Source organism: Lethenteron reissneri, chromosome 40, assembly GCF_015708825.2.
Source record: "Lethenteron reissneri isolate LAM-NWPU_2019-01 chromosome 40, ASM1570882v1, whole genome shotgun sequence".
Taxonomy (NCBI): domain Eukaryota; kingdom Metazoa; phylum Chordata; class Hyperoartia; order Petromyzontiformes; family Petromyzontidae; genus Lethenteron; species Lethenteron reissneri.
Window position 1 is genome coordinate 7434816 of NC_083818.1, and position 27008 is coordinate 7461823.

Sequence of the window (27008 nt, forward strand, 5' to 3'; positions counted from 1 at the left end):
TCTTTTCAGAAGCGATCTCGCCACAAATGATAGCTCAACGAAGTGGCTTATCGCGTGGAAATATATAGTAGCCAAATACTTTAAAAGCTTTTTTTTATGTGGAGGGAAAAACCGGAGGACCAGGAAAAAAATCCACGCGACCACGGGGAGAACATGCAAATTGTGATTGGTAACAAACCACCTTTCCTAATATTGTCTTTTGCAGCCACTGAAAGTAATCATCTTTTACTGATATTTGTGGTTATATGACCGTATTTCACCATTCCGGCTTGTGCAGTTGGTGAAGAAAGGGGGCCCAGGACCGGTTCAGATATAACTCGCCAACTCGTGTGAGTTACAGCTGGGAATCAAGCTCAGGTGGCTAGATTCATAGCGAATTTCGCGAACCACTGTGCACCGCTTCTCCCGCCACCCCTCCTACAATCTCCACTACCCTAAAATGTTACTTAATGCCTATTAAAGATTGGCTACGTAAAATGAGGCATGTTTGTTTACTCATTAATACAACAGGAAAGGGAGCGGTTAGGACAAAACCAGTGACTCAGAGATGTTGTCTAAACAGTCGAGGGTGAAAGACACGCACACGAAAATCATTACGTAACTTGTACAATCGAATGCTAGCCGAGGGCCTTCCTATCCCATGCGGGTCAACAGACCCATTGTCTCAATTTATGAATGTACATAGACAGTTTAAATGTGACCGGATGGCTCAGAGATCGAACACTTGGTCTGTGTCAGAGCAACTGAGCCACTGTCCTATGTTATCATGCCAAGATTTGTTCCAGGGGAGTAAAAACGTTTGTTTTCGGGTATTGTTAGTTGACGCTTATCAGCCTCATCACCAACGAACGGTTCGACAAAATATTTTAAACAAAGTGTGGTTTTTCATTTCATTCGTTCAGTCAAGCCTGACTTTGAGACCTGGTGGCATGGTATTGTTGGTGTAGTTAGGGTTGGCATGGGTCCCGGTGCCTTATTATTCCCCCCTGCCCACTTGGATCCCTATGTCATGTGAGGCACGGTACAGTTACACCACCCGCACATTCATGTTCGTCCAGTGCTCGCTGACCTGCATTGGCTTCCCCTTTCCAAACAAATTCATTATATGATCTCACTCATTGCACACAAAGTGGTTGCCACAAATGAACCACGATACCTTGCCGATCTCATCAACAGACATAAGCCATCACAAGAAATTCGGTCCTCGCAGCAACAGCAGCTTTTGGCTGGCTATCGAACAGCCAAATGCACTTTTGCGGCCGTCTGGAACGCTCTTCCTTCCGATATTAGGAAGTCACTGGAGCTTTGCACTTTTAAATCTAGATTTAAAACTAATTTCTTAATAAACTGCCTTTTGTGTTTGGCTTGTTGTCCTTCCCCCGCACCTCCGATTAGCACGGTTGGCTACGTACGGTGCAAAAGCAGTTCAACATTCATATGTACATATTTAATGAGAGCGGAGTTAACCTGTGGTGTGAGTGGACTAGTGGCCACGAGAGGTAATGACAGGGGAGTCAGCCTACAGTGCGAAGGGACTAGTGGCCACGGGAGGTAATGACAGGGGTGTCAGCTTGCAGTATGAAGGGACTGGTGGCTACGGGAATGATCGAGAATGGCGTGGCCAAGTGACGGAAGAGGACGGTAGACTCTGCTGGTGGAGCAAGCATCTCGAGCCAGCGAGAAGGTTCGAGAAGGGGGGTGTGGCCTCGGTCCATATATAAGGGAGATGCGCGGGAGACTTGGAGCTGTTGCAGTGTGGTCTCTACCTGTATGAATGAACCATCATAAGACAAGTGTATCAAGTCATCATTACACATACATTCGACAGCTATGCCATTGCAGGTTTACAGATCAGGTGTAAAACACAGCGGTCAGTCATCCACACTGTTGCTGAAGCAAGTGTAGAGTCTCGCTACTACCGGTCAAATGACATAATTGAAGTTACGGTGGTGTTTCTTCTTGGGATATTCCACGGACAAGAAGGTTGTGGTGGATGGAGGTTTCCCTGTGCTATGCAGGTCGTGGGGATATTTGATTATACTTTACCATGCTGGGTTTAGTGAAGTGGGGGGGGGGGGGGGCAGCTCCGTTTCAGAAATCGCTTGTCATTGAAGCTAGCCATGGCCAGGGATGGACCACAGTTCGCCGGGTTCTTAGTGCAGTGTCGCGAGTACTAACCACTGCGCCACCACTCCAAAAATGCTGGCAATACAGATGCAAATGTGAAAGGAAAAACTGCTGAGACGACCGCTTGTGTTGCGATCGAAATGTCGTAATTTTTGTTTTTTATTTTCTTTGAACCTATCTACGTGAAAACTTGATTTAAAGTTTTCGTGACTGCAGGAAGAACCAAAGAGTAACGATCTACGTGACTTTACCAAAAGACCCCAAAAGATCTGCTGAGACAAATTTGAGAAGTATCTCTGCTACCATCAGAGTTCTAAATATGTTACAGTATATTGCTTAGCTTTGGAGTTTTTACATATTGCCACTTGATTCTAAATATCATATGGTTTAAAAGAGAAAAAGTGTGGCAGCCCACAGCTCAAACACACCGCTTGTGAAGGTATTTCTTGTTAATAATGTGTTGCTACCTCTATCTTCACGATGATCAAATCAATCGGAATGTGTCCCATCTCGTCTGATCTCGGAAGCTATGCAGGGCTTAGCCTGGATCGTCCTTGTGTGGTGTTATCGGATCCTGTGGGTCTTGGTCGTTAGCAGAGGGCAGTCTACTGTAGCGACATTTGTTAGACTTTTATCATGCTCCAATTCTACTCCACGCCTTCACCAAACCACACTAACCAGCATGCTGACGTATGGAGAATTAATCGCCATGACCTGCACGTATGGTTTGCCACCTTTCTCGCAAATGTACATATGGAGCTTCTTACTATGCAGATAATTAAAAAAAAAATTGTAAGCCATAAGTGCTAGCAGCCTCATGTTGCTGGAGGAACAGCAAATTTGCAGATTGCCGTCAAACTCGCAGCAAAGACAGTGGATTTATGATGCGTGCAATTGCAAATATATCTCAAGATAGAAACGGTAAACTGGCAATACAACCATTCGTGGTTCGAACTTTGCCGTGTGTTTTAGGTGCACCGATTAACTCACTTTGTCACCGGAAATACAAAGCAAAGTAGTTTTATTTAAAAGTTACAGTTTATTGTTTTCGACAAAACTGACGTTCAAGTGCATTAACAGTGCTCTCTAAAATAACTCTAACAAAACCTTTTTTTGAAGGTTGACTGGTATATATAATCTGAAGTGTGTTGAAACATTAATTCATCAATAACATACTCACTGCAACCTTTGCATCTCAAATAACATCCCACAATGCTCTACGATTTCAAAATGTGCATGTCAAACATAACACGTTTCATGGTGTACAACACTCACCCAATCCACAAGTAACCCAACTCTTTTTTTCTTTCCCCACTCCTCCAATTTTATTTAGAATGTGCTATCGATGTCACGTAACGAGATGAGGAATCAGTTCGGATCTCTCGCAAGAGAAGTGGCACTCCTTTGAAATTGAGATCGGCCCACGGAAGCGGATACCACGGAGCTACTTCTGAAATCCCTTCCAAGATTCTGATTCAGAAATTCCTTCCAAGTGAGTTTTGGTCCACAAGGTAGAGAGGGCGGCATTTTGCCACCCGCCCGGTCACAGCAAGTAATCTTTCTCCCGCGAACAATCAAATTGATCTACACTATGGGGACCTCATTTGCCAGTAAAAATATGATAATTGGTTCTTTACCCTTCTATCTGGCAGCAAAACTGACACCTTTTTGCAAGGAGTCATGTTTGTGTAGTAAGTTGATGAGGAGACGATGAGGAAGTTGAGACACACTGTTTATTAACTCCGGGACAGATACAATAGTTGAAGGGGTATCGGCCCCTTCACCCGTACTATGGGAAACCCACCCTAGTACTAAGCCCTCTGTCCTGTCCCCCAGTCCTCCTCTACTGGGCTACGGGAGGCTGACTGATCTGGCCCTGGCAAGCACAGATCTCGGCACCAGCTAACCAGCCTTGCCCTGATAAGGGCAGCGGTCTGGAAGCTCTTGGGCCGCGCCACTGGCTTACCCGGCTCGGCCCTTATAAGGACGGCGAGACCGGGGAGTCCCAGGGCCTAATCTCCGAGTCTTGGATCTTCACTGGTCAGCTTCGTGTCGAACTGCCTCGAGCTCTTTGGGTTCCACCTTTTATAGGGATCGCCTCCGAGGGCTGGGGGCGTGGGCAATAACTGATGCGGACGTCGGTGTGACCCCCCGTGTATGTGAGTGCCGACAGCCCTGTGTTTGTTGTCCGCCGTTTCTGCCGTAATAACCCCTACATCACCCCCCCCTGTACAGCTCGCAGCCGTCCCGGCTGCAACAATCCCTCAACCCCCAAGAATAAAGATTAACACCGTCAATACACGTGTGCCTCGTAACAGTAACAATAACAAGAACAAGCGTAACATCAACCGATGGTTCCCTAAAAAAAAAAAACCCCCACCCGGAACCGCAACACATATACAGAACGGTATAACAGCACATGCAATCAGCATATCGCGATCACACGCGTACATTGAAGCACAATAGCAAGCAAATCTGCAGGCGACCAACACACCATCAATCCCGTCGTAACTTTTCAACCACAACACAGTTATTCCCTCTCATGCAACGACCGCATCGCACACAGCACCTCGCAGCATAATACAGCCCAAAAAAAACATTTTTTTTTCAATTAAGCCCATCGCGCACGGTGACCCACGAGATGGTACAGCACAGGATACCCGACGCTCCCACGTTAATAATTAACTTTACCATCAAGATAACAACTCCACGCAGCAGCGCACACACTCCCTTTGAAACTCAGCAACCACAGCAGACTCTCCGTCCATTCCCAACACACGCACACACTTACATGGACAGCAAGCAACAAGCAGATAGCGTGGTCATCGTTATTACACACACATACAACCATTAAAAAAACATATATACAATGAGCGGGTTCCGCAGCAACGGAACACGCGCGGAAAGCTAATCATAACAACCGGCGCGTTTTGGCGCGAGTCCGTGCAGCGGGCCCGTCACAAGGGGCCGGCTTGGTTGAGTCAGTGGCAGGTGTCGCATCAGCAGGTGCCTGGTCGTCCGGTTTCCCGGACGTGCCAGCGCCGCCCCCCACGGGGGAGGCTGGCAGCCCAGAGGGCTTCAGTCCTGGGGCTCCTGAAGACGGGACAGTCATTAGTGGATCAGAGGCTGGCATCGATCCCGCCCCCCCGGAGTCAGAGGACTCCCCACATGTTCGGCCATTTACGTGGGAGGAAGCGTGCGGAGCAAAAAATGGCTTTAACCGTGAAGGGTGCACAAACCACCGACGCTTCCCCCACTTAATGCGCACACATTGAGGCCGCACAACCTGCACAATTTCAACGGGGCCCCTCCATGGTCGCAACAACTTAGCCGAGGTGGCCAATGGCACCTGAGGGCAGTGCAACCATGCTCGGTCGCCCGGGTGCCATTCGTGCGTGTGAGTCCGGCGCGACCGCAATCTCTCGTTTTGTTTCTGGCGAGAGTCAGAGTTTTGCATGGCCGCCTGCCGTGCCTCCGCCAAGCGAAGGATGTTAAATTTAACATGGTCGGCGATTTTCGACTTAGCATGAGGCGCGGCAATCGTCAGCTGAGTCGCGACAGGCGGGTCAACCTCGCGACCATACATCAAAAAAAATGGCGAGAACCCGGTCGCCGCGTGAGGAGCCATCCTGTATGCCGCCAGGACTCCCCCGATCCGTAGATCCCAATCGTTTTGGGACTCAGATACCTGGTGGGATAGCATGGACGTAAGAGTCCTATGCAAGCGTTCCACCATCCCATCCGTTTGTGGATGGTAAGGCGAGGTACGAACTTTCTTTGTACCCAGAAGGCCACATACCTCGTGTAAAAGGGTACTAGTGAAATTCTTTCCCTGATCGGTCAACAACCGTTCCGGAGCGCCTTTGTCGAGGACGTAGCCCTGAACAAAAGCCTCCGCAACGGCCGCTGCGGACTGGTTGGCGAGGGGCCAAGCCATAGGCCATCGCGTGAAATATTCCACGCCAACCAGCAGGTACTTATTACCCCTCGGCGTGGAAGGAAACGGTCCCAAAATATCAAGGGCGACCAGCTCGTTAACCCGGGTGACCGAAATGGACTGGAGCGGTGGACTGGCTCCCTTCGCCGGCGGCTTCCGTTGTGCACACTGGGTACAGGACCGCAGCAGATCGTCCACGTCTCTTGCCATGCCCGGCCAAAAGTAATTAAGCTGGAGCATGGCAAGTGTTTTGAGGGTACCCAGGTGCAGGAGCCGTTCATGAGCAGCCCATACAGCCCTACCCCTCAACGTGGAAGGCACCACCAGCCTGTGACGGCGGATCGTCCCGTCCCAATGCATGAGTAAGCCCTGGCACCACCCCCATGAGTCAACGCCCGACTTCCCTTGACCTGATCCTTCCGCGCGACGTCGTAGCGCCAGGAGGGTCGCATCCTCCATTTGGAGGCGACCCCACTCAGTACTTGACAAGCCAAGTAGGGAATCACTCCCACCCTCCGAAATAGGACCAGCGTCCGAAGGAGTATCAACTGCGGCCGCAAGAACCCGATCCCGGCCGTCACTTGCCGATTTGCAACGGCCCGAACCCAAGAAACAAGTGCAATCCGGGGCGATCGGCAGGCGTGATAGGGCATCGGCGTTGGTGTGGCGAATCCCCTTCCGGTAAGTTGTCTCAAAATCGAAATCCTGCATGATCTCGAGCCATCGGGACAACTGCCCCGATGGCTGGTTAATTCGTAGGGCATACTGCAACGCTGCATGATCTGTACGGACGGTGAAATGCCGGCCGTACAGATATGGCCGGTACTGTTGGATAAAGAACACGATAGCCAACAGTTCGCGGCGGGTGACGCAGTACCGCTGCTCGGCCGGGGACAGTACTCTACTACCATAAGCCACAACGCGCTCCACGCCACCCACAATTTGTGACAGCACGCCTCCAATCCCGGTATTGCTTGCGTCCGTGTCGAGCACGAACGGCATGGAAAAATCGGGGTAGCTTAACGGCGGGGCCCCCACCAGGGCATCCCGAAGAGAGACAAAAGCGGCGTTCTCCACCGGCCCCCAATGAAATTTGACCCCTTTTGACGTCAAGGCATGTAGTGGCTTAGCGATGGAAGCAAAGTCCGCAACAAACCGGCGGTAATATGAAGCAAAGCCGATGAAGCTTCTAACCTCCCCCACCGAGGTGGGAATAGGCCAGGAGCTGACACAACGCGTTTTGGCGGGATCGGTTGAGATACCTGACCGGCCGACGATGTGACCCAAATATTTAACAGATTCGCGCAGCAAATGGCACTTTTGTGGCTTGAATTTCAAATTAGCAGCGCGCATTTTGAGAAAGACGGCCCGAAGCCTATCAAGGTGTTCCTCGAACGTCTTACTGAATACGATAACGTCATCCAGGTAAATCAAACACACTTCCCATTGCAAGCCAGCGAGGACCAATTCCATCAGGCGCTGGAACGTCGCGGGAGCAGAGTGTAATCCCATGGGTAAGCGATTGAATTGGAAGAGGCCGTGCGGCGTTCGGAAAGCTGTTTTGGGCCTGGATTCGTCGTCCAAGGGAAGTTGCCAAAATCCTGAGAGCAAATCCAAAGTGGAAAAGAATCGCGATCCCGCGAGGGCATCCAGCGATTCGTCCATTCGAGGAAGCGGATAAGCATCGGCCACCGAGATCTTATTTAATCGCCGGAAATCAACGCAGAACCTTAGGGACCCGTCGTGCTTTTTGACCAACACTATGGGTGCACCCCAAGGGCTGGTCGAGGGAGAAATGATGTCCGATTTCAACATGTCATCTACAGCCGATTTGACATGATCCTTTTCGGCGGGACTTAACCGAAAAGGATTTTGGCGGATAGGAGCGTTGTCACCGGTGTCAATATGGTGGCGTAGCAATTTGGTACATCCGATATCGTATTTGTGTTTACTGAAGACGTCGGAAAATTCTCGCAATAAGGCGCGTAATCTAGCACGTTGTGCGTCAGACAGGTCAGGTGACTCAGCACACAACGCATCCAGCCAAACCTCGTCAGCGTCTGAGGCTAATCGCGTTTGAGAATCGGTGGCCACCTGGCCAATGATCGGCGTTTCCGCAGGTACCGGAACCGCATGTGCGAACACGGTACCTTGCGAAACCACTGCCGTCCGTGTCCCGACATTGAGGACCGCGATAAACGGGTCCCCATCCCCTTTAACAATAGTCTGGGCCGTCACCAGATCTGGCCCACTCACCCCGGCTCTAGATGGTCCCAAAATAACGCCCCGGTCAGAGACTCCTTTATCGAACGGTCGACGCAAGCGCAGGGGTACCAACATCTGTGCCCCCGGGGGTACACGCACCGTCCGAGCAACAAGCGCCTGTACCGTAGCACAGGCAACACGCACGGCAGGGGTGGCAGGTAGGAACGTCATACGTCGGCCCGATGGAAGCTCGATGCATTGCTGGTCAATCAGAATTTTGATGGGCAATTTGGCCAAAAAGTCTGTCCCCAACAGGCACGGAATAGCCAGCGAGGAGGAGACGAACACCGGGCCAGATAGTTTAATGTCCCCTATCGAAATTTGCGCTCGAATTTGACCGATAATACCCAACGAGCCCCCATTCGCAGCGTAAAACGGTATATCGACAGGGAGCAACGGGCGACTCTGAACGGGCAGGATATTATAAATCAAATCTGAAATGATAGTTGCCGAAGCTCCCGTATCGACCAATAGCCGTACCTCCACCCCGTCAATATGCCCCGCGACAACGGACGACCCCGCTGATGCAGCCACAACTCGGTGAGCCAACTCGGACCATTGGCCCGGTTGGAGCGCCCTCCCCGACATGCCGCGACCCGACGCACCAGCACCCAACCCCCGAGAATTGTGTATCGGACCATGTGATAGGAAAGTGGGTGTGTGTGCAGGCCGAACATGTGGGGTGCCATGACTTGCCCGAGGATGTTGCGAAGGCTTGTGAGGAGGGCCGTCCGCAGCTCCAGGTCTCGCACCGCGCTGTCGAGGAGCCCGGCATCCGGACGCCACGTGGCCCCGGAGGCCACAATTATAGCAGACGACGAGCGTTCCAGAGGACTTGGGCTGGTCTCGGTGGCTTGGAACGTCCCGAGCCGGTCGCTCGGCAGATCGCCATCCTGCAGAACGATCCGCAGCGAAGGCTCCCTCCATTCCAGAAGAGGTTGCCGCCACGGTGTGTCGTGCAGCAGCTTTGTTCGCCTTCCTCCGCTGGGAGATGAGATTGGCGTGAATGTGCCTTGCAGCCCGCAGTGATGACATATCCGCATCGTCCTGCGCTAAGATGGTGAAGTCCAGATCGTCAGCCAGCAGCAAAATTTTCTCGGCCACCATCGCATCGATCCCCTCTTCATCCATACGCGGGAAAGCGTCTTTCGCCAATGACAGCAGGGCCGTGCGATAAGCGAGTGGCGATTCCTTATCACCCTTCTGCCGTTCATAGAAGAGCTGGCGACAATCGGAGGGCGGCCCATAAACGGTGGCCAGCAGCTGCAGCGCCGACTGAATGGTGGAGCGTGCCGACTTGGGTGCAGCAGTGAGGGTGCCCAGGGCGTCGCCGTCCAATAACGCCGGGAGAGCACACAGCGCCTCGTTGTCCGACCAGCCTGCCATCTCTTGGTGGGCCAAGAACCGGCGCTGGAACCCCCCCCAATCGCCGTCGCTTGCAACAAATACCTGCAGGGCCGGCAGGCGTTGCTGGAATGTCGGCTCCGTCTCCGATCCTCTTGGAGCGTCTCTTGCAGCATCCGTAGCGCGTCCCCGTACTGTATGGTCGGTGCTGGCGTCAGCTGGTGGTGACGTTTCAACCCCTGATAGGCTGCCACCGCGACCCGCCTCCGCCGATGACGTGGCGGCTGCTGGCTGGGCACCGTCTCCCGCGTGACGAGCTGGGACTCCTCCCTCCGCCCCTACTGTCTTCGTGGCGGGATTTTCGAGTCGCCCCGCTGTTGTAAAGGCGGGAGTTTCTGGCGGGCGTTGTCCATCTTCCCGCCGCGTCGCTCCTCCCGGCCCCAGGCGAGTTATTTGTTCCAGCATAGCGGCCGCTGCATACAAGAGCTCCGCCAGCCGCGAGTGAGCCAACCCCAACTCGTCAGTCGACGTCCCGGCCCTCTCCGACGGCCCCGCCGATGTCGGAGCCGGCAGCAGTTGTGCAGGTACGTCGGCGGCGATGTCTTGCACTGCCCCTCCCTCGTCGTCATCCTCTCCTGGGTCTTGGGCACGAGTCTTCCGTCTCGTATCCATGCTTGGCCCACTTCCAACACCAGATGTAGTAAGTTGATGAGGAGACGATGAGGAAGTTGAGACACACTGTTTATTAACTCCGGGACAGATACAATAGTTGAAGGGGTATCGGCCCCTTCACCCGTACTATGGGAAACCCACCCTAGTACTAAGCCCTCTGTCCTGTCCCCCAGTCCTCCTCTACTGGGCTACGGGAGGCTGACTGATCTGGCCCTGGCAAGCACAGATCTCGGCACCAGCTAACCAGCCTTGCCCTGATAAGGGCAGCGGTCTGGAAGCTCTTGGGCCGCGCCACTGGCTTACCCGGCTCGGCCCTTATAAGGACGGCGAGACCGGGGAGTCCCAGGGCCTAATCTCCGAGTCTTGGATCTTCACTGGTCAGCTTCGTGTCGAACTGCCTCGAGCTCTTTGGGTTCCACCTTTTATAGGGATCGCCTCCGAGGGCTGGGGGCGTGGGCAATAACTGATGCGGACGTCGGTGTGACCCCCCGTGTATGTGAGTGCCGACAGCCCTGTGTTTGTTGTCCGCCGTTTCTGCCGTAATAACCCCTACATTTGCATAGACCGCAATACCTGCAGTCATAATACAAACAAAAGAACATAACTCTGATAATGTGCACTGTCCTTGAAGTTGATTGGTCCACACCCGAGACAGCTTTCCTTCGAGCCTAGTCTCATATGGGTTGGACCAGATGACGCCAAAAGGCGCACAACTCAACTAACTCTGTATCAGAGTTATGTTCTTTTGTTTGTATTATGACTGCAGGTATTGCGGTCTATGCAAACATGACTCCTTGCAAAAAGGTGTCAGTTTTGTTGCCAGATAGAAGGGTAAAGAACCAATTATCAATCAAATTGATATTTGTAATTCTCAGCTCTGGATTTCATCCGACATAAATCGCAGAGCAAATTCATTGTGATGGAACTTTTTTTGTTTAGTCATTGGTGACCGAGCCGAGACTATCAACTAGCTACACTTGAGAACCCGGTTTCATGTATGTTGAACTTCTTTCGCGCCGTACGTAGACAACCCCGCTAATCGGAGGTGTGGAGAAAGGACAACAAACTAAACACAAAAAGCAATTTTTAAAGAAATTCGTTTTAAATCTAGATGATTTAAAAGTGCATAGCTCCAGTGGGTACCTAATACACAGGAAGGAAGAGCTTTCCAGACGGCAGAAGCACATCCGAAAGCGCGCAATCACAGGCGGCTGCCTGGATTTGAACCCAGGATGTGTGAGCGGTGCCGGCTCAGAGCTCCGACCTCTGAGCCACCCGGCCACCTCATGCAGAAAACCAATCTCGGTTTCGTCCTCTGTGCCGATTGCAGTCGTCTATACATGTCACAATTCAGCTTCTCAGTTTTTAAGTTCGACGAACGAACAAGAGCAAATGCACAGACACTCTTTCCGTTTGGATGGAAAGAGCCGGAAAAATGCCGAAGTCACTTTGCGGTTTAGACGTTTTGTTGTAGAAGATTTGGGTTCAGATAAAGCCTGTTTAAAGTAGATGATGGGAGGGGGGTCATACAAAAAACTGCTTTTTGTGTTTAGTTTGTTGTCCTTACCCCGCACCTCCGGTTCGACCGTTGGCTATGTACGGTGCGATAGAAGTTGAACATACATACAACACAATCGAAGGTAAACGTATTTTAAACAACGTTGTATGATGCCTACTAAAGGAAAGATATGCGAGCAAATATTACAATGGGTTGAAAATTTGTACCAAAATTTATTGGACTTGAATACTGAAACAGACTTTGAAGGGGGGACCAAGCCTCCATCATCCTCCCCCCTTCACACCCCTGCTTTCCACAACACTACAGGCCAGAGGTCGCAACCGGGTACCCGATACCCGTACCCTACCCGATACCCGGCTACCCGTACCCGGCCGGGTACGGGTACGGGTAGCCGTTTGCGACCCTGGTGCGGCCGGGTACGGGTAGGCCGTGAGTCACTGGTGAGTCACCGTTTGTCACTCATTTCGGGTAGGGTACGTATAGGGAACGGCTACCCGTACCCGGCCGGTATGTACCCATTTGCGACCCTGGTGCGGCCGGGTACGGGTACGACTAAAGAATCAAAACCCGTTTGCGACCTCTGCTACAGGGTTGTTTCAGATCCAGGCATGGTAGCATGAGGAGAGAGGCGGATAGCTGTGTCCCCAACCAATCACGGATGCGGTGTCTCACATCAATGTCGCACAGAATGTGAAGTGCAGAGCCTCCAAATACAATGTACACGCGCAGCACCCTTGTCTATCCACGGTTGGCTACATACGGCGTGAAAGAAGTCCAAAATACACACTGCTGGATGAGGGCCTCCCCACACTGCGTGGGTTATTGATATTATATTCTTAGGTTTTTTTCGGTAAAGTCACGTAGGTATTTTTTTTATTTTATTTTACTTTTTTTAATTTTAATGTTTTTACCTCCGTGACTTTACCGAAAAAACCTAAGAATATGAATCCTTGCAGTCACGAAAGCTTCAAATCTAGAATTATTGATATTATTTGACCAAATGCATTACGGTACGGGTCGGTGAAGGCAGGCAGCATAGACTAGGGGGCATTAAAGTACAGTACTGTACACAACAATAGTTTTTGCTGCACTGCCCTCGTGTGCCCAGCTCGTAGCTGCATGTTCCCATTAGGGCTGAACGATTTGGGGAAAATATTGAATTGCGATTTTTCTGACAGATATTGCGATTTGATTTGCGATTACATTTTTTTAAGTCAAGCTTCAGTTCAATATTCACTGTGTAATAGATTTAAAACATGTGATGGAGCATTACCACATGGTTCCATCAAAATATGAACAGCTCTATATATTTCAATGCAGGGATGAGAACTTAAAAGATATGAATTGCTTCCAACATATATTTATTAAAATGTTTGAATTGAAATAGAACAATCAAACATAGAACAAGTGTTAATTTAAATAAATAAAGTTATAATAATAAAAAATAAAAAATTCCAATAAGAAATTACTTTTCAAATCGCAAAAAATTGCAGCCTTTTCAATTTGCTAATCGCATTGTTTCAAATTGCGATTTCGATTTGAAATCGATTAATCGTTCAGCCCTAGTTCCCAGTGGGTGACCTGGTGTGCATGGTGGTCACCCATTAAAACACTGTCCAGGCTAATTTTTGCTTAGCTTTGTGAGATCTGACGGCATTGGCCACATTTCCCAATGATTTGGGCGGAAACACAGATATGGGCATTTGAAGATTTGCATGTTCTTGTTGAAGCAACGATACACAGGGGACTTTCAACAGTTTACGGGTTAGCCAAATTATGCAACATTCTCTACATTGGGGTCACTTTCAAGTCTTGTTGATCCGCCCTAACTGGACATCTGTGAAACAGAGCTAATTTGATTCCTACAGTCTAAATACATATTCTGATTCTGAAGTCATGTACTTGTGTACACGTGCAGCCCTCTTGTCAATCCATTGCTGTATGAAGGCCTCCCCATGCCGTGCTGGTCATGGGGGTTAATATACCAGGCTGTTCAGTGTGTGTGTTCGTGAAGGCAGGGCACATAGAAGTAGGGTACAACAACTGATTTTGCTGCACTTCCCTCTGCTAACAACGTCGCCCCACAGCAGCAGACAACACCAGTTTTTATGCACGGTGGTCACCCATCCATGCACTTTTCAACCTCAATCCTGTTCAGTTTTGGAGATCTGGCGAGGTTGGGCGCATTACGAGCGATTTGGTCAATGACCTCCGATTATCACGGTTGGCTACGTACAGTGCGAAAGAAGTTCAACTTACATACATACATACAAAGGCACTAAGTCTTACTTTCATAAAACTGATGAACAGCCTCACTGCTTGTGAGATTCAAAAACGACAGCTATATACTGATATGTGAGCAAATGCCAATCTAAGGTCCACGATACAATACATTTGGCCAACTCGTGCTTGGCTTCTTGTGGCAGCAAATTGGAGAAACCGGAGAAAACCCACAAACTTTAACTGTGATCTCCCAGCCTCCTCGCAGCTAACACCCTACATTACAATTCGCGGTACGTCTGACAATTTGTCCCGGCCTATCCGTATATTTTTCCTACTTGCGCCCAAAAAAAAGAGGCTTATCGTCGGCCGCCGTTCGCATCACAGCGACACTTCCATCGCAGCAAGTGGTCGCGATTCCGGCCCCAAGTCTTGGCCGCGCACAGAACCGTCCGCGACGCTGGTGCCATCTTTGGCCGCCTTGTTCTGCCGCCGGCTGCCACGGTAGTAGCGGCGGTAGAGCAGGATGCCGGCCATCGCGCACGCCGCCAGTGACACTGTGCCCAGCAGCAGCCACAAAAGCGGGCCAGTCGCAGGACCCTTCGACAGAGCACCCGGCGATGGTTGAGCATTGGCGAGCAGAGCCATCTCGTTCGACGTCATCATCATCGTCGTCGTCGTCATCGCCATCGTCGTCGTCGTTGTCGACTCCAAACTGGTGACCACGACAGCTGGATTTTCCGAGCACGACTTCCCGTCCGGCCCCAGCTCGTAACCGGACTTGCACTCGCACGCGTAGCTACCTTCCAAGTTGACGCAAGCGTGCGCGCATCCGCCCCGACTCCTGTCCGAGCATTCGTCCACGTCGATGCAGTTGAGGCCATTGGCGTGCTGCTTGTACCCGGCGGGGCAGCTGCACTCGTAGGAGCCGCTCCTGTTGATGCATTCCCACTGGTTGCACAAGTGGTCCTCCTGGCACTCATCCACATCCTCGCACGCCGTGTCATTCACCTTGGAATAGCCTGGAAAGCAGTCGCACGTGAAGGAGCCCTCCGCGTTGTCGCACAGCCCATTCTCGCACACATGAAAGTCATCGCACTCGTCCACGTCCTCACAATCGTTGGAGACAGCATTGAATGCGTAGCCCGGCTGGCAAGCATTTGCGTCCCTTCTGAGTCGCTCTCCCTCTCGCCCAGCTCCCTCTACCCATCCCCCCTCTCCTTGTTCTCCCTCCCACTCTCCACGGCCGCCGGCCCTCCGCCGCTCTCCGCCGTTTCCCTCCTGTGCCCAGCGGCACGCGACGCCCCGCACACCCGTTGCGTCGGCGCAGTAGCGCGGCCTCCACTCCACGACGGCCGCCCGCGCTTCCCCCTTGCCCGCGCGTGACAAGGTGGCGCAGTGTGCGAGTGAGCAGCTCAGCGCTGGTTCATTCTGCTGCCACGCTGCATAGGTTCCATCACCGGCGCCGGCACCCCCCTCAGCTCCTTCTCCCATGGTCCAGACGAATCCCCGCAGTGGCCCCCCCACACCAGGGAGCTCCTCACATGCCCGCCGGTCCCTCCGCAGGCCCAGCCACAGCTCGGTGGGGGAGTCTGGAGCGACCGTGTCGAGCAGGGACCTGAGCTGCCGTGCTTCGGCGGGGCTGCGCACCGTCGCCAAGTATCCCCGTCCACGAGTCATCCTGTGGCAATGGCCCCAAGCCTCCCGTAGGGTCAGCGGACGCGCGGAGAGGTGCACGGAGTAGCATCGGTGGTCCTCGCACGAGTGGCCGTCGCGAAGCAGCAGCGCTGGAGGAAGATGCGCTAGTGTTGCCAGCAGGAGGAATGCGGCGACAGGCATGATTTTAGTTGTATATTTTTAGTGCTTTCCTTCTCACTGGTTTGTTGCGTTGTTTTATTCAGTGGATCTGATGGCGAGTGGCATCATCGGATGTGTGACACGGCTCAGATGTAATCCTGTAAAAAAAGCAATGCACAATGGGTGTCACGCAATCAATCCGATACACTTTAGGATAAGGATTTGGATTTTTAGGACACTTAAATACCTCAGAAACGTCCAGCGCCATCTCATCCCAACCAAGCAAATGTCCTGCTGAAGCCTAGCTAAGCAGACCACCAGGGGCAGCTGTCCTTGTGTGTCACAAGGTGTATACAGCAACTGGCCTATATCAGTGGGTACCAGTCTCCCAGGCTTGGGGTGGCGATGCTGCCAAGTGGTTTTTCCAAATTATTTTTTTTTCGAGAAATGTATAAAATCTGGACTGTGATGCAATTACACGTGGCTTAATCTCTTTCCACGTAACGTCACGGGGATGTTTAACGTGAAGCGTATGGTGCACGCTTATGGCTAATATACCGGCAGTATTAATCAGGGCGCCCGCTGGGTTTAACACTCCGAACCTCTGTAAGAAGCGGAGAACGTGCGACTGCTCCACCACGAAGCGCTTCTTACCCGGCGCCTTTCTACGTCGCCTGGGACACACACACGTACAAGTTCACAGGGGCAAGCTGCCAATAGGGGGTCCCCCTAGGGTGAAGAAAAGAGGACTCTGCTCTCCGATCCTGTGAGACGTTCCGTCACGCGAGGGGCCCAAAAGTAAACTCGAGTGTTTATTACAAGGTCTCAATTTTAATTTAAATCATATGATACGTCGGAAGTTTTTTTTTCAATCATCAGGTGCGTGCGGCGTGTAACCGCTCAATTTGCATTTTCACGGAGGTAAATTGGTAAACTTGGTGAGAGGTATGGCTGTGGGTCGGTGACGACTGGCGCCTGAGAAACCCTGTTTGAGAGAAGGGTTAAAAATTAACCATTAAAAACAAAGTTTTTCACTATAAATCCTTTATATGTGTGGCGGCTAGAGTCCTCTCATCCTCTGGCTTGAGATGGCTGCCACCTATGGGTCAGATGATTGCCTGCCACCATTAAGCAATTGGTAATTAAATATAATTTATTTTTTTCTAAAAAGTGTAACGTTTTTGAAAAAAAAATTCACAAAAATAAATTGTCACGCACAACGAGTCTGTGTGCAAAATGTCAGCTCGATTGGATCACGGGAAGTGGGTTAAAAAACGACCGAAAGATTTGCACGGTCGTAAGCGCGCAAGCAAGCAAGCAAGTGAACTTAATATAAAGGATTTAAAAAGAGCGGTGGCCACTAGTGTTCGACAACAAGACAGACGCCACCAAGCACTGGAATAGGGGTCACGCAGGGGTTAAGTTGGGCCAAGTGGGAGATGCAACGTGGACCAGACAGCCTCAGCGGGGATGGGCGTAGGGGTTGCACAGGGGATGAGTCAGAGAGGGTTTGACTAATTTGTTCGATGACTTCGTAATCGCAGGTAACAGCCGGGAGCCACGCGCACCATGTGGGTCGGGTAAAGGGCGGTGGTGGTTTTCGCACTGTACATACAGCTACCCCTGAATACTACTCTCGTTATGGCGAACAACTCAATTGTGCGTGGGGTGGAGCGATGGTGGCGCAGTGGTTAGTGCACAGCACGGATCAAGTCGTCGATCCGAGTTTGATTCCGACTCTCGGCTTCAAGTCGGTGAGAGTGACGTCCGAAAGGGTTCTGCGCCCCCCCCCCTATTTCCACCGACCTGCACTGACCAGCGCGAGGAAGTATGACCAAGCAACCTCCATGAACAACCCGGTTTGGGAAGCCCTACATCCAGCAGCGGATTGACAGTGGAGCTGTATCTTCTTGGTTTTTTCGGTAAAGTCACGTTACCGAAAGAACCAAGAAGATGAATCCCTGCAGTCACGAAAGCTTTAAATCAAAAGTGGAGCTGTATATTTGTGCATTCAAGTATTCGTTAGAGAGAAGCTGATTTGTTTGGAATGACCGTAAACTTTATTTCTAGTTCTCTCACTTCTGCTCTCATGCACCCTCATGCACTTCACCTCTGCATTCAAAAAACAGCTCCAAAGAATCTCTCTCCTCTCTCTCTCTACCAAACACTGTACCTGATTCCACAGCACCCATGTGGTTTCATAGCACAATGGAAACTGCAGCAGCAGCATTAGAGAGAGAGGGGGGTGGACAAAATCATTTGTCCCAAGTCGACAACTCACGGGGGAACCGGCAAGAAAACATTGTGGCTGTAGTCATTAGCAGCAGTGACAGGGAGGGGGGCAATGTGCTGTGGTGGTGGGGAGATGCAGCCGATCGTAGAACAAAGGGGCACTGCAAAGGGGTAAATGCGCTCTCGACTGCTCCACACAGAGCTGTGTTATGCATGGGCAGCTGTTTCCAACTTGTTCATAATAATCAGAATGATATACAGCCGCTGTGTGGATCCGCTGACTAATGAAGGCCTCCTAAAGACCATACTTCATCACGTTGATGAGGTTAGTGAAGGGGCGGTTTGTTGAACCACGTCCGGCTCAGACATAACTTGCCACTGATGTCATCTCTGGCCTGGATTCACACTCAGGTCATGAGGAACTGAAGCACAACGCACTAATCACGCACAGTATACCTGGGGCAAAATCACTCACACGTTCATTGGCTTATACAATACTGACGCAATCATTTAAACTTGTAGCACACACAGTATTCACTCACTCTCATAGAGAGAGAACGACTCAGAGGCACGAGGAACCACAAAAAAGCAGAAAGGGAGCAACTTTCGATTTAAAACTTTCGTGACTGCGGGGATTCATCTTCTTGGTTCTTTCGGTAAAGTCACGTAGAAGGGAAATAATAAAATAATAAAAATAAAACATAATAAAATAATTCGCACTAAAAATAAAACGTAATAAAATAATTCTCAACTTGATTACCCAGTGCCAAACAATTGCTTCAGCTCTATCCAAGGTATTATCGGTCAGCTAATGAATGAGCGTTTCCATGCAGAAGGAACCAGGAGCACAAGCATAGCTACATTCCAGTGACACGAGCTAACGTTTTCAAACGGAGAAGTCCACTGCAATCGTTGATGATCTGAGGGGCAGGCAGGGAGATGTGCGATGGCGTGTCCACCAATTCCTCAATGAAAAGGCTCACGATCGGGTACCGGCTCCAGCTCCTGTTGGATGGAGGTGTGAGTTGGAGTTGGGGTAGGAGACTTGTTGTGTGTGGGTGCCACCATAACAGTGACGCGCCGGCCCACAGGGACCATTCAGAATCAGAATATGTATTTATCCTGGAGGGATCGGATGAGCTATAAAGTTATTTTTCACAGATGTCGTCCAGTAGGGGCAGGTCAGAAAGTTACAACAACAAAAACGCGATAGGAGTGTATGGGTAAGGATACATGGGTAAGGATCAAAGTAATACATCACATTTGCAAAAGTGTCTGTATCTAGCAGTGCTTCAAAGTATGTTTTGAAGGGAGGAAGCAAGGTTGTTCCAAAGCGTTGGTGCTGCAGCAGCAGCAGCAAAGATTTGTCACCTAATCCAATGATTGTTCTTGGGATAGTGAAGAGGCACTTACATGGACGCCTTAGGTTTCTTAGATTTGAAAATTGGTTTCATAAACGAGCTAAGTACATGGCAGATTTGCCAAATCAGGATTTAATGAATGAACAGGGCCCAATGTAGAGAAGGGCCCTACCCCCAGCACCCTCCTAGCGCAGGCGCTGCTCTCGATAGGTGTGTAGTGTAATAGCGTCGGCTGGTGGACAACAGCGGAAACTGTGGTGGACAGACACAGCACACACGCCAGTGAGGGCGTGCACGGTGTGTGGGTAGAGGGGGGAACTAGGGTAAGGGTCACAGAGGACCCCATCTGGAGGCCCCTGGAATCTGCTAGCGGGTTTGAGAAGGGAGGCGCGGTCAGGGCAGAGCCAGGCAAACTAATTTCTTTAGAACTACTTTTTGAGTTTAGTTTGTTGTCCTTTCCCCGCACCTCCAATTTGCACATTTGGCTACATACAGTGTGAAAGAAGTTCAACATGTTATTATATTTCCCATGCTATTGTCTCAGGGGTTTTGTTTGTACCTCATAGGGGCGTAAACCCAATGTGACTCACAAATCTCAATTGTCAAAGTGTCACAATGGTTGTTCAGAAGCGGAAGCCTCTCTCCTCATACAGGAACCTCGGTTCAGGGTTCATATTAATTCTAAATGATTAATTATCCACAACAGGCCCTGAGGCGCGAGGCTGTGGCAAGCCATGGTGGCTATACCGAACTGATGATTCCTAATGAGGACATTTCCGACACCTCGTTTGCAGTTTTGATTGTGCCATGCCTAGACGTAAAATGGCGCCATGGTGGTGAGATGTTAACTACCTCGCCTGGTATGGAGGAGGTCGTGGGTTCGATCCCGACCCTGACGCCTGCTGTATATTTGGAGCTTGCATATTCTTCCCGTGGTCGCGTGGATTTTTCTTCGGATCCTCCGGTTTTCCCTGCATATTTAGACACGTGCGTTTAAGAGTATTTGGCTGCTAAACATTTCCACATAAGTCGTTTCGTTGAGCTATCATTTGCGGCCAGGTAACTTTTGAAAAAGAGCTATAGAGCTCAGGGGGCCTTACCTTGTAACAATAAAAAATAGCTTTAGTTTCGTTAATACAGTCGTCTTATTGTCGTACGGCACCCGTAAATAATATGGCCACTATTTTTTATTCCGGTGTTCTAATCGAGGAGCGTATGCGTTATGCAAGCAGCGCGTTGATGTTACGTGACCTATGGTCACAATTGCACCTTCTCCTGCCTAGGCTCGAGAGGTAACCTCTTGTGTGTATTGTTACTCATAACATACGTAGGCTGACGGGTGTATTTATGAAGGCAAATAGGTGGAATGGTTTCAACTTTCTGGGTTCTTATCAGCAGCTAGACCTTATAAGCAAATGCTGGGCCGCTGTCAGATGCTATCAATAAGCAGGAATCCATGCAAGTTCAACTTTTGGAGACCGTAAATAAAAAAGAACACTGCAGAAAAACTCATGTGCTGACGGACACTGTGGTGGGTAGTAAGAAATGTTGATTTTAAGTGGACTTAGAAAAGATTTTAGTTTATTGGCCTATTGGGTTTTCGACCAATATTTGTTCAAACAAGGCAAACTCTTGACTGGTTTTAACTTTCTGGGTCTCTTCAGAAGTGTCACACCTATGCATATATATATATTTTAAAGACATTCCTAAGTGTCGAAAGTTTAAAAATTACTTCTGGAACAATCGCACTGACTTTTTACACGGCTTTACATTCCTGGTGAAGTATCCTTCTTAGACAGGCAGTCTGGTTACTAATGTACTTCATGCAGCAGCAAAAAACGATATGCAATATATCACTCAACACAACCACTTATACAGGGAGGGGTGTGGATCATACGATGCGATGGAGGACCTAGAGGAAATGAATCTGTATAACACCATTGGAACCTCATTTGCCAGTAAAAAATATGATAATTGTTTTTTTACCCTTCTATCTGGCAACAAAACTGACACCTTTTTTACAAGGAGTCATGTTTGCATAGACCACAATGCCTGCAGTCACAATGCAAACAAAGAACATAACTCTGATAATGTATGCACTGTCCTTGAAGTTGATTGGTCCACACCCGAGACAGCTTTCCTTAGAGCCTAGTCTCACATGGGTTGGACCAGATGACGCCAAAAGGCGAATCTGTATAACTTCACGGCCGAAAGCGGGTGACTCGTTTAAACCAAATCGCATACAACACCACAGTGGCTCGCGTATGGCAAAATCACCCTCACATGCACACGGGCTGTGCCCGCCTCCGATTAGCACGGTTGGCTACGTACGGTGTGAAAGAAGTTCAACATACAGTGTGTAAAGAGGTGTACAGGCTGCAGTATTGACTGCAGAGAGAACATCACCCACGTTGGCCACTGCCCCGCATCCCAATCGTACAGCCCTGGCTGACGAGAAGAGAAACGGTCTTAAATAAGCGTCCATATGTGACATAATCGATTAATTGATCGCACATAAACGCCGCAATCGATTAATCAATCGATTAGTCGTCTCCCGAAAACGGGACCCCCCCACCCAACCTCTGCCCCCAACAAACCACGCTCAGCTTGACTCGGATGATGATGCTCATGGAGTGATCAAAGTCTCTTCCATCACCTCCCGTCCAACGGCACACACGTGACAATCGGTGAGATTTTTTTTTTACCCCCCAACTATTTTTGTGTTATCCTATTAGTCGAGTAATAAAACCGATCACCTCCGGACTAATCGATGACTTCATCGAATAGTGCAGTCTACCACACGTGGATCATCAGTCTGCTGGTGAAGAAGTTGTTGATGTTGCGTTGTTGCCCTTAGTGACCCGGCCTTTAACAACCAAAGACAAACATCCGAGGCTGATGGGGAATGCGCCGTGGAGGCTAACAAATCGATTAAGACCCACACGGCTTAGCGAGTTGGTGGGGTGGCCGCTAACACCACGCCCGGCCGCCTTTGTCTCCCAACTGGCGATGTTTACACATCGCACCAGGTACTCATTTGAGGCTGAGTCGACCTAGGGGAGGCCCAGGACCGGTTTAGATAATTATCGTCAGCGGTGTTGGCCTTGAACGGGAATCTGACTCGGGTTGCCGGGTTAACCGTGACACTGCCGCTCCCCCTACTCACACAACTCACACTCATTCATTCACTCACTCATTCACTCATTCACTCACACTCACTCATTCACTCACACAACTCACACTCACTCACACAACTCACACTCACTCACTCATTCACTCACACTCATTCACTCACACTCACTCACACAACTCACACTCACTCACACAACTCACTCATTCACTCACACAACTCACACTCACACAACTCACACAACTCACACTCACACATTCACTCACACTGACTCATTCACTCACACTCACACATATCACACAACTCACACTCACTCACACAACTCACACTCACTCACACAACTCACTCACACATCTCACACTCACTCACACAACTCACACTCACTCACACAACTCACTCATTCACTCACCCTCACTCACACAACTCACACTCACTCACACAACTCACACTCACTCACACAACTCACACTCACTCATTCACTCACACTCACACATTCACTCACACTCACACATATCACACAACTCACACTCACTCACACAACTCACACTCACTCACTCATTCACTCACACTCACTCACACAACTCACTCACACATCTCACACTCACTCACACAACTCACTCATTCACTCACACTCACTCACACAACTCACACTCACTCACAACTCACTCACACATCTCACACTCACTCACACAACTCACACTCACTCACACAACTCACTCATTCACTCACACTCACTCACACAACTCACACTCACTCACACAACTCACTCACACAACTCACACTCACTCACTCATTCACTCATTCACTCACACTCACATCTCACACAACTCACACTCACATTCACTCATTCACTCACTCACAACTCACACTCATTCACTCACACAACTCACACATTCACTCACACAACTCACATTCATTCACTTACACAACTCACATTCATTCACTCACACAACTCACACTCACACATTCACTCATTCACTTACACAACTCACACACAACTCACACATTCACTCACACAATTCACACTCATTCACTCACACAACTCACACTCATTCACTTACACAACTCACACACAACTCACACATTCACTCATTCACTTACACAACTCACACACAACTCACACATTCACACATTCACGCACACAACTCACACATTCACTCACACAACTCACTCACGTAACTCACAACTCACAGTCATTCACTCACACAACTCACACGCACCCATTCACTTACACAACTCACTCATTCACTCACACTCATTCACTCACACAACTCACACATTCACTTACACAACTCACTCACAACTCACACTCATTCACTCACACAACTCACACTCATTCACTCACACAACTCACACATTCACTTACACAACTCACTCACAACTCGCACTCATTCACTCACACAACTCGCACTCATTCACTCACACTCATACAACTCACTCACACAACTCACACATTCACTTACACAAATCACACACAACTCACACATTCACTCACACATTCACACATTCACTCACACAACTCACACATTCACTTACACAACTCACTCACACAACTCACACTCATTCACTCACACAACTCACACATTCACTTACACAACTCACTCACAACTCTCACTCATTCACTCACACAACTCACACGCACCCATTCACTTACACAACTCACTCACAACTCACACTCATTCACTTACACAACTCACACAATTCACTCACACAACTCACTCACACAACTCACACAACTCACTCACACAACTCACTCACACAACTCACACAACTCACTCACACAACTCACTCACACAACTCACACACAACTCACACCCATTCACTCGCGCGGGTCCCACCACTCACTGCGCAGGGTGTTGTTGTTCCCGACTGGTATGCGCTCCTTCTCCTGCCGATCTCCTTCCCGTCTTCCACTGCACGGTGCTGTTGTTCGCCCTCTGTTACCCCCCCACCACCACCACCACCTCTGTCTCCGCGTCTCCACCTCCTCGTGTCGTCTCCGTGTCCTGTCCGCCTGTCGTCCGCGTCGTCTCCGTGTCCCGTCCGCCTGTCGTCCGCGTCGTCTCCGTGTCCCGTCCGCCTGTCGTCCGCTGCTACTTGAATCGCGGAGCGGCTTTGGGGAGGAGCCGAGTGAATGTGACGTCACAGCTCGCGTGTGTCGGTGTGTGTGTAGGTGTGTGTGTGTTAGTGTGTGTGTGTTAGTGTGTGTTGGTGTGTGTGTATTAGTGTGTGTGTTGGTGTGTGTGTGTAGGTCGGTGTGTGTGTGTTAGTGTGTGTGTGTCGGTGTGTTAGGGTGTGTTGGTGTGTGTGTGTTAGTGTGTGTGTTAGTGTGTGTGTGTTAGTGTGTGTGTGTTAGGGTGTGTGTGTCGGTGTGTTAGTGTGTGTGTGTCGGTGTGTGTGTGTTAGTGTGTGTGTGTCGGTGTGTGTGTTAGTGTGTGTGTGTCGGGGTGTGTGTGTTAGTCTGTGTGTGTGTCGGTGTGTGTGTTAGGGTGTGTGTGTTAGTGTGTGTGTGTCGGTGTGTGTGTTAGTGTGTGTGTGTTAGTGTGTGTGTGTCGGTGTGTGTGTTAGGGTGTGTGTGTTAGTGTGTGTGTTGGTGTGTGTGTGTTAGTGTGTGTGTGTCGGTGTGTGTTAGTTTGTGTCGGTGTGTGTGTTAGTGTGTGTATGTCGGTGTGTGTGTGTGTTAGCGTGTGTGTGTTAGTGTGTGTATGTCGGTGTGTGTGTGTTAGTGTGTGTGTCGGTGTGTGTGTGTATGTCGGTGTTGTGGGGAGCGGTGGTGTAGCGGTTAGCGCGCTGCACTACGAACTTGGCGACCCGGGTTCGATTCCCGCTCACGGCAAACACCAGTGACGATTATCTGAACCGGTCATTGGCCTCCCCTAGGTCGACTCAGCCTCAAATGAGTACGTGGTTGCGGTGTTTAAACATCGCCACTGGGAAGACAAAGGCGGCCGGGCGTGGTGTTGGCAACCCACACCCTCGTGTGCCGTGCCAGCCTTCATAGGTGCTCGCTCACAGCACTTGCCCCAAAAGTTTGTTAAGGCTACCCTGGGGATCTTTGCCTTGTGTGTTGTGTCAGCGTGTTTGTTGTTGAACTGATTGGAGTTGCGGTGTCAACATCGGCCCTCTGTGGAGTCTGGTGAAGGACGCTGCTTGATGGTAACCTCTTTAACCAAAACCCAACTTTGGAAAGCACCATCTAATAAAAACAAACTATGACAGGCATGTCCCTCTGGTTGTCAGCAACGTATCAGTTGCCTTGTCGAGCCAGGGAAGTGATGCTACCACCAGCGCCTACTGACCCTGACTGCCAGCCAGCTTTTGACACTTCACGAGGTTTCAAAGTGCACTTAGCCTGGCACAAGTGCTACGATGACATCGCCACCAATTAGTGGGCAATGTCGGGTTTACTGTTGTAGTTGCGTGTGCACGTGCCAGCTTGTGTTGACAGTTGTCTATGAATGTGTGCGTATGGGGCCGTCCATAAATGACGTCACACGATTTTGGACAATTTTTGACCCCCTCCCCCCATTGTCACACGGCGTCACAAAAAGTCAGACCCCCCCCCCTCAAATATGACGTCACAAAGCTCTGCCCCCCCAAAAAAAACAAAACATGCTTCAAAGCGCTTTAAACTATTGTCATTGTAGTGCGTATTTAATGTGGCGTTGCACTCTGATGTTGTAGGAGAAGACATTTTATAAAAAGTCTATTTAATTAAGTAGAACGTGTTGTGTATATTTGTTTAAAGTTGCGCATTTTGATGTGACGTCACATATATCACCCCCCCCCCCTCGTCACACATCGTCACAAATGTCTGACCCCCCCCCCCCGCCCTAGGTGCTTGACGTCATTTATGGACGGCCCCTGTGTGTATGAAGCGTTCATTCTAGATTTGAAGTTTTGGTGACTGCAATAATCCATACTCTTTGGTTCTTTTGGTAAAGTCACGTAGGTGAAAAATTAAAAAATAAAATATTTTTCCCACTTAAATAAATAAAATTAAACGCATTTTTTTTTCACCTATGTGACTTTACCGAAAGAACCAAAGAGTATGAAGCGTTCGTTTGCTGTCCAATGTTTGCGTGTCAGCTTCTTACTGCCGTCTTGTCAGACAGGCAAAACGGTGCCTTGTGTTAGTGTTTCCTTGTGTCAGCAATAACTGCCTTGATGCACCACGCAATTTGTTTGTCATACGTCTGCGTTGGTTCATGTTCGCGACTCTCACGTCTTCTTGCGTTCGGCTGATGATGTCGATGCAGAGCGACAACTTTCAATTTCACTGTGTAAGCAGCAACGACGTTTCGGCCACAACACAAGCAGCCGTCCTCAGGTGAAGAACACATAAGGACGACTGTTCTTCACCTGAGGACGGCTGCTTGTGTTGTTGCCGAAACGTCGTGAGAA

The 27008-nt window shown here is 49.8% G+C and overlaps 1 protein-coding gene across 3 annotated transcripts; it reads right to left on the reverse strand.

Moving 5' to 3' along the window:
- Positions 1-12823: 12823 nt before the first annotated feature.
- On the reverse strand, positions 12824-24713 carry LOC133352312 (thrombomodulin-like). 3 transcript variants are annotated; one of them, XM_061567892.1, is made up of 3 exons: positions 24450-24713; positions 16484-16555; positions 12824-16039 (listed from the first exon to the last, which is right to left on the reverse strand). In XM_061567892.1, exon 3 carries the CDS (start codon positions 15921-15923, stop codon positions 14466-14468), a length of 1458 nt encoding a protein of 485 aa, XP_061423876.1. In that variant the 5' UTR covers positions 15924-16039; positions 16484-16555; positions 24450-24713; the 3' UTR covers positions 12824-14465. The 3 variants fall into 3 exon arrangements, with proteins under 3 accessions (XP_061423876.1, XP_061423874.1, XP_061423877.1); XM_061567890.1 differs by lacking the exon at positions 16484-16555; XM_061567893.1 differs by lacking the exons at positions 16484-16555; positions 24450-24713 and adding an exon at positions 16440-16458.
- Between the last annotated feature and the right edge of the window lie 2295 nt (positions 24714-27008).

Coding starts and splice junctions, on each gene's coding strand:
- LOC133352312 (XM_061567890.1), bottom strand. CDS start 15,923: ATGCCTGTCGCCGCATTCCTCCTGCTGGCAACACTAGCGCATCTTCCT.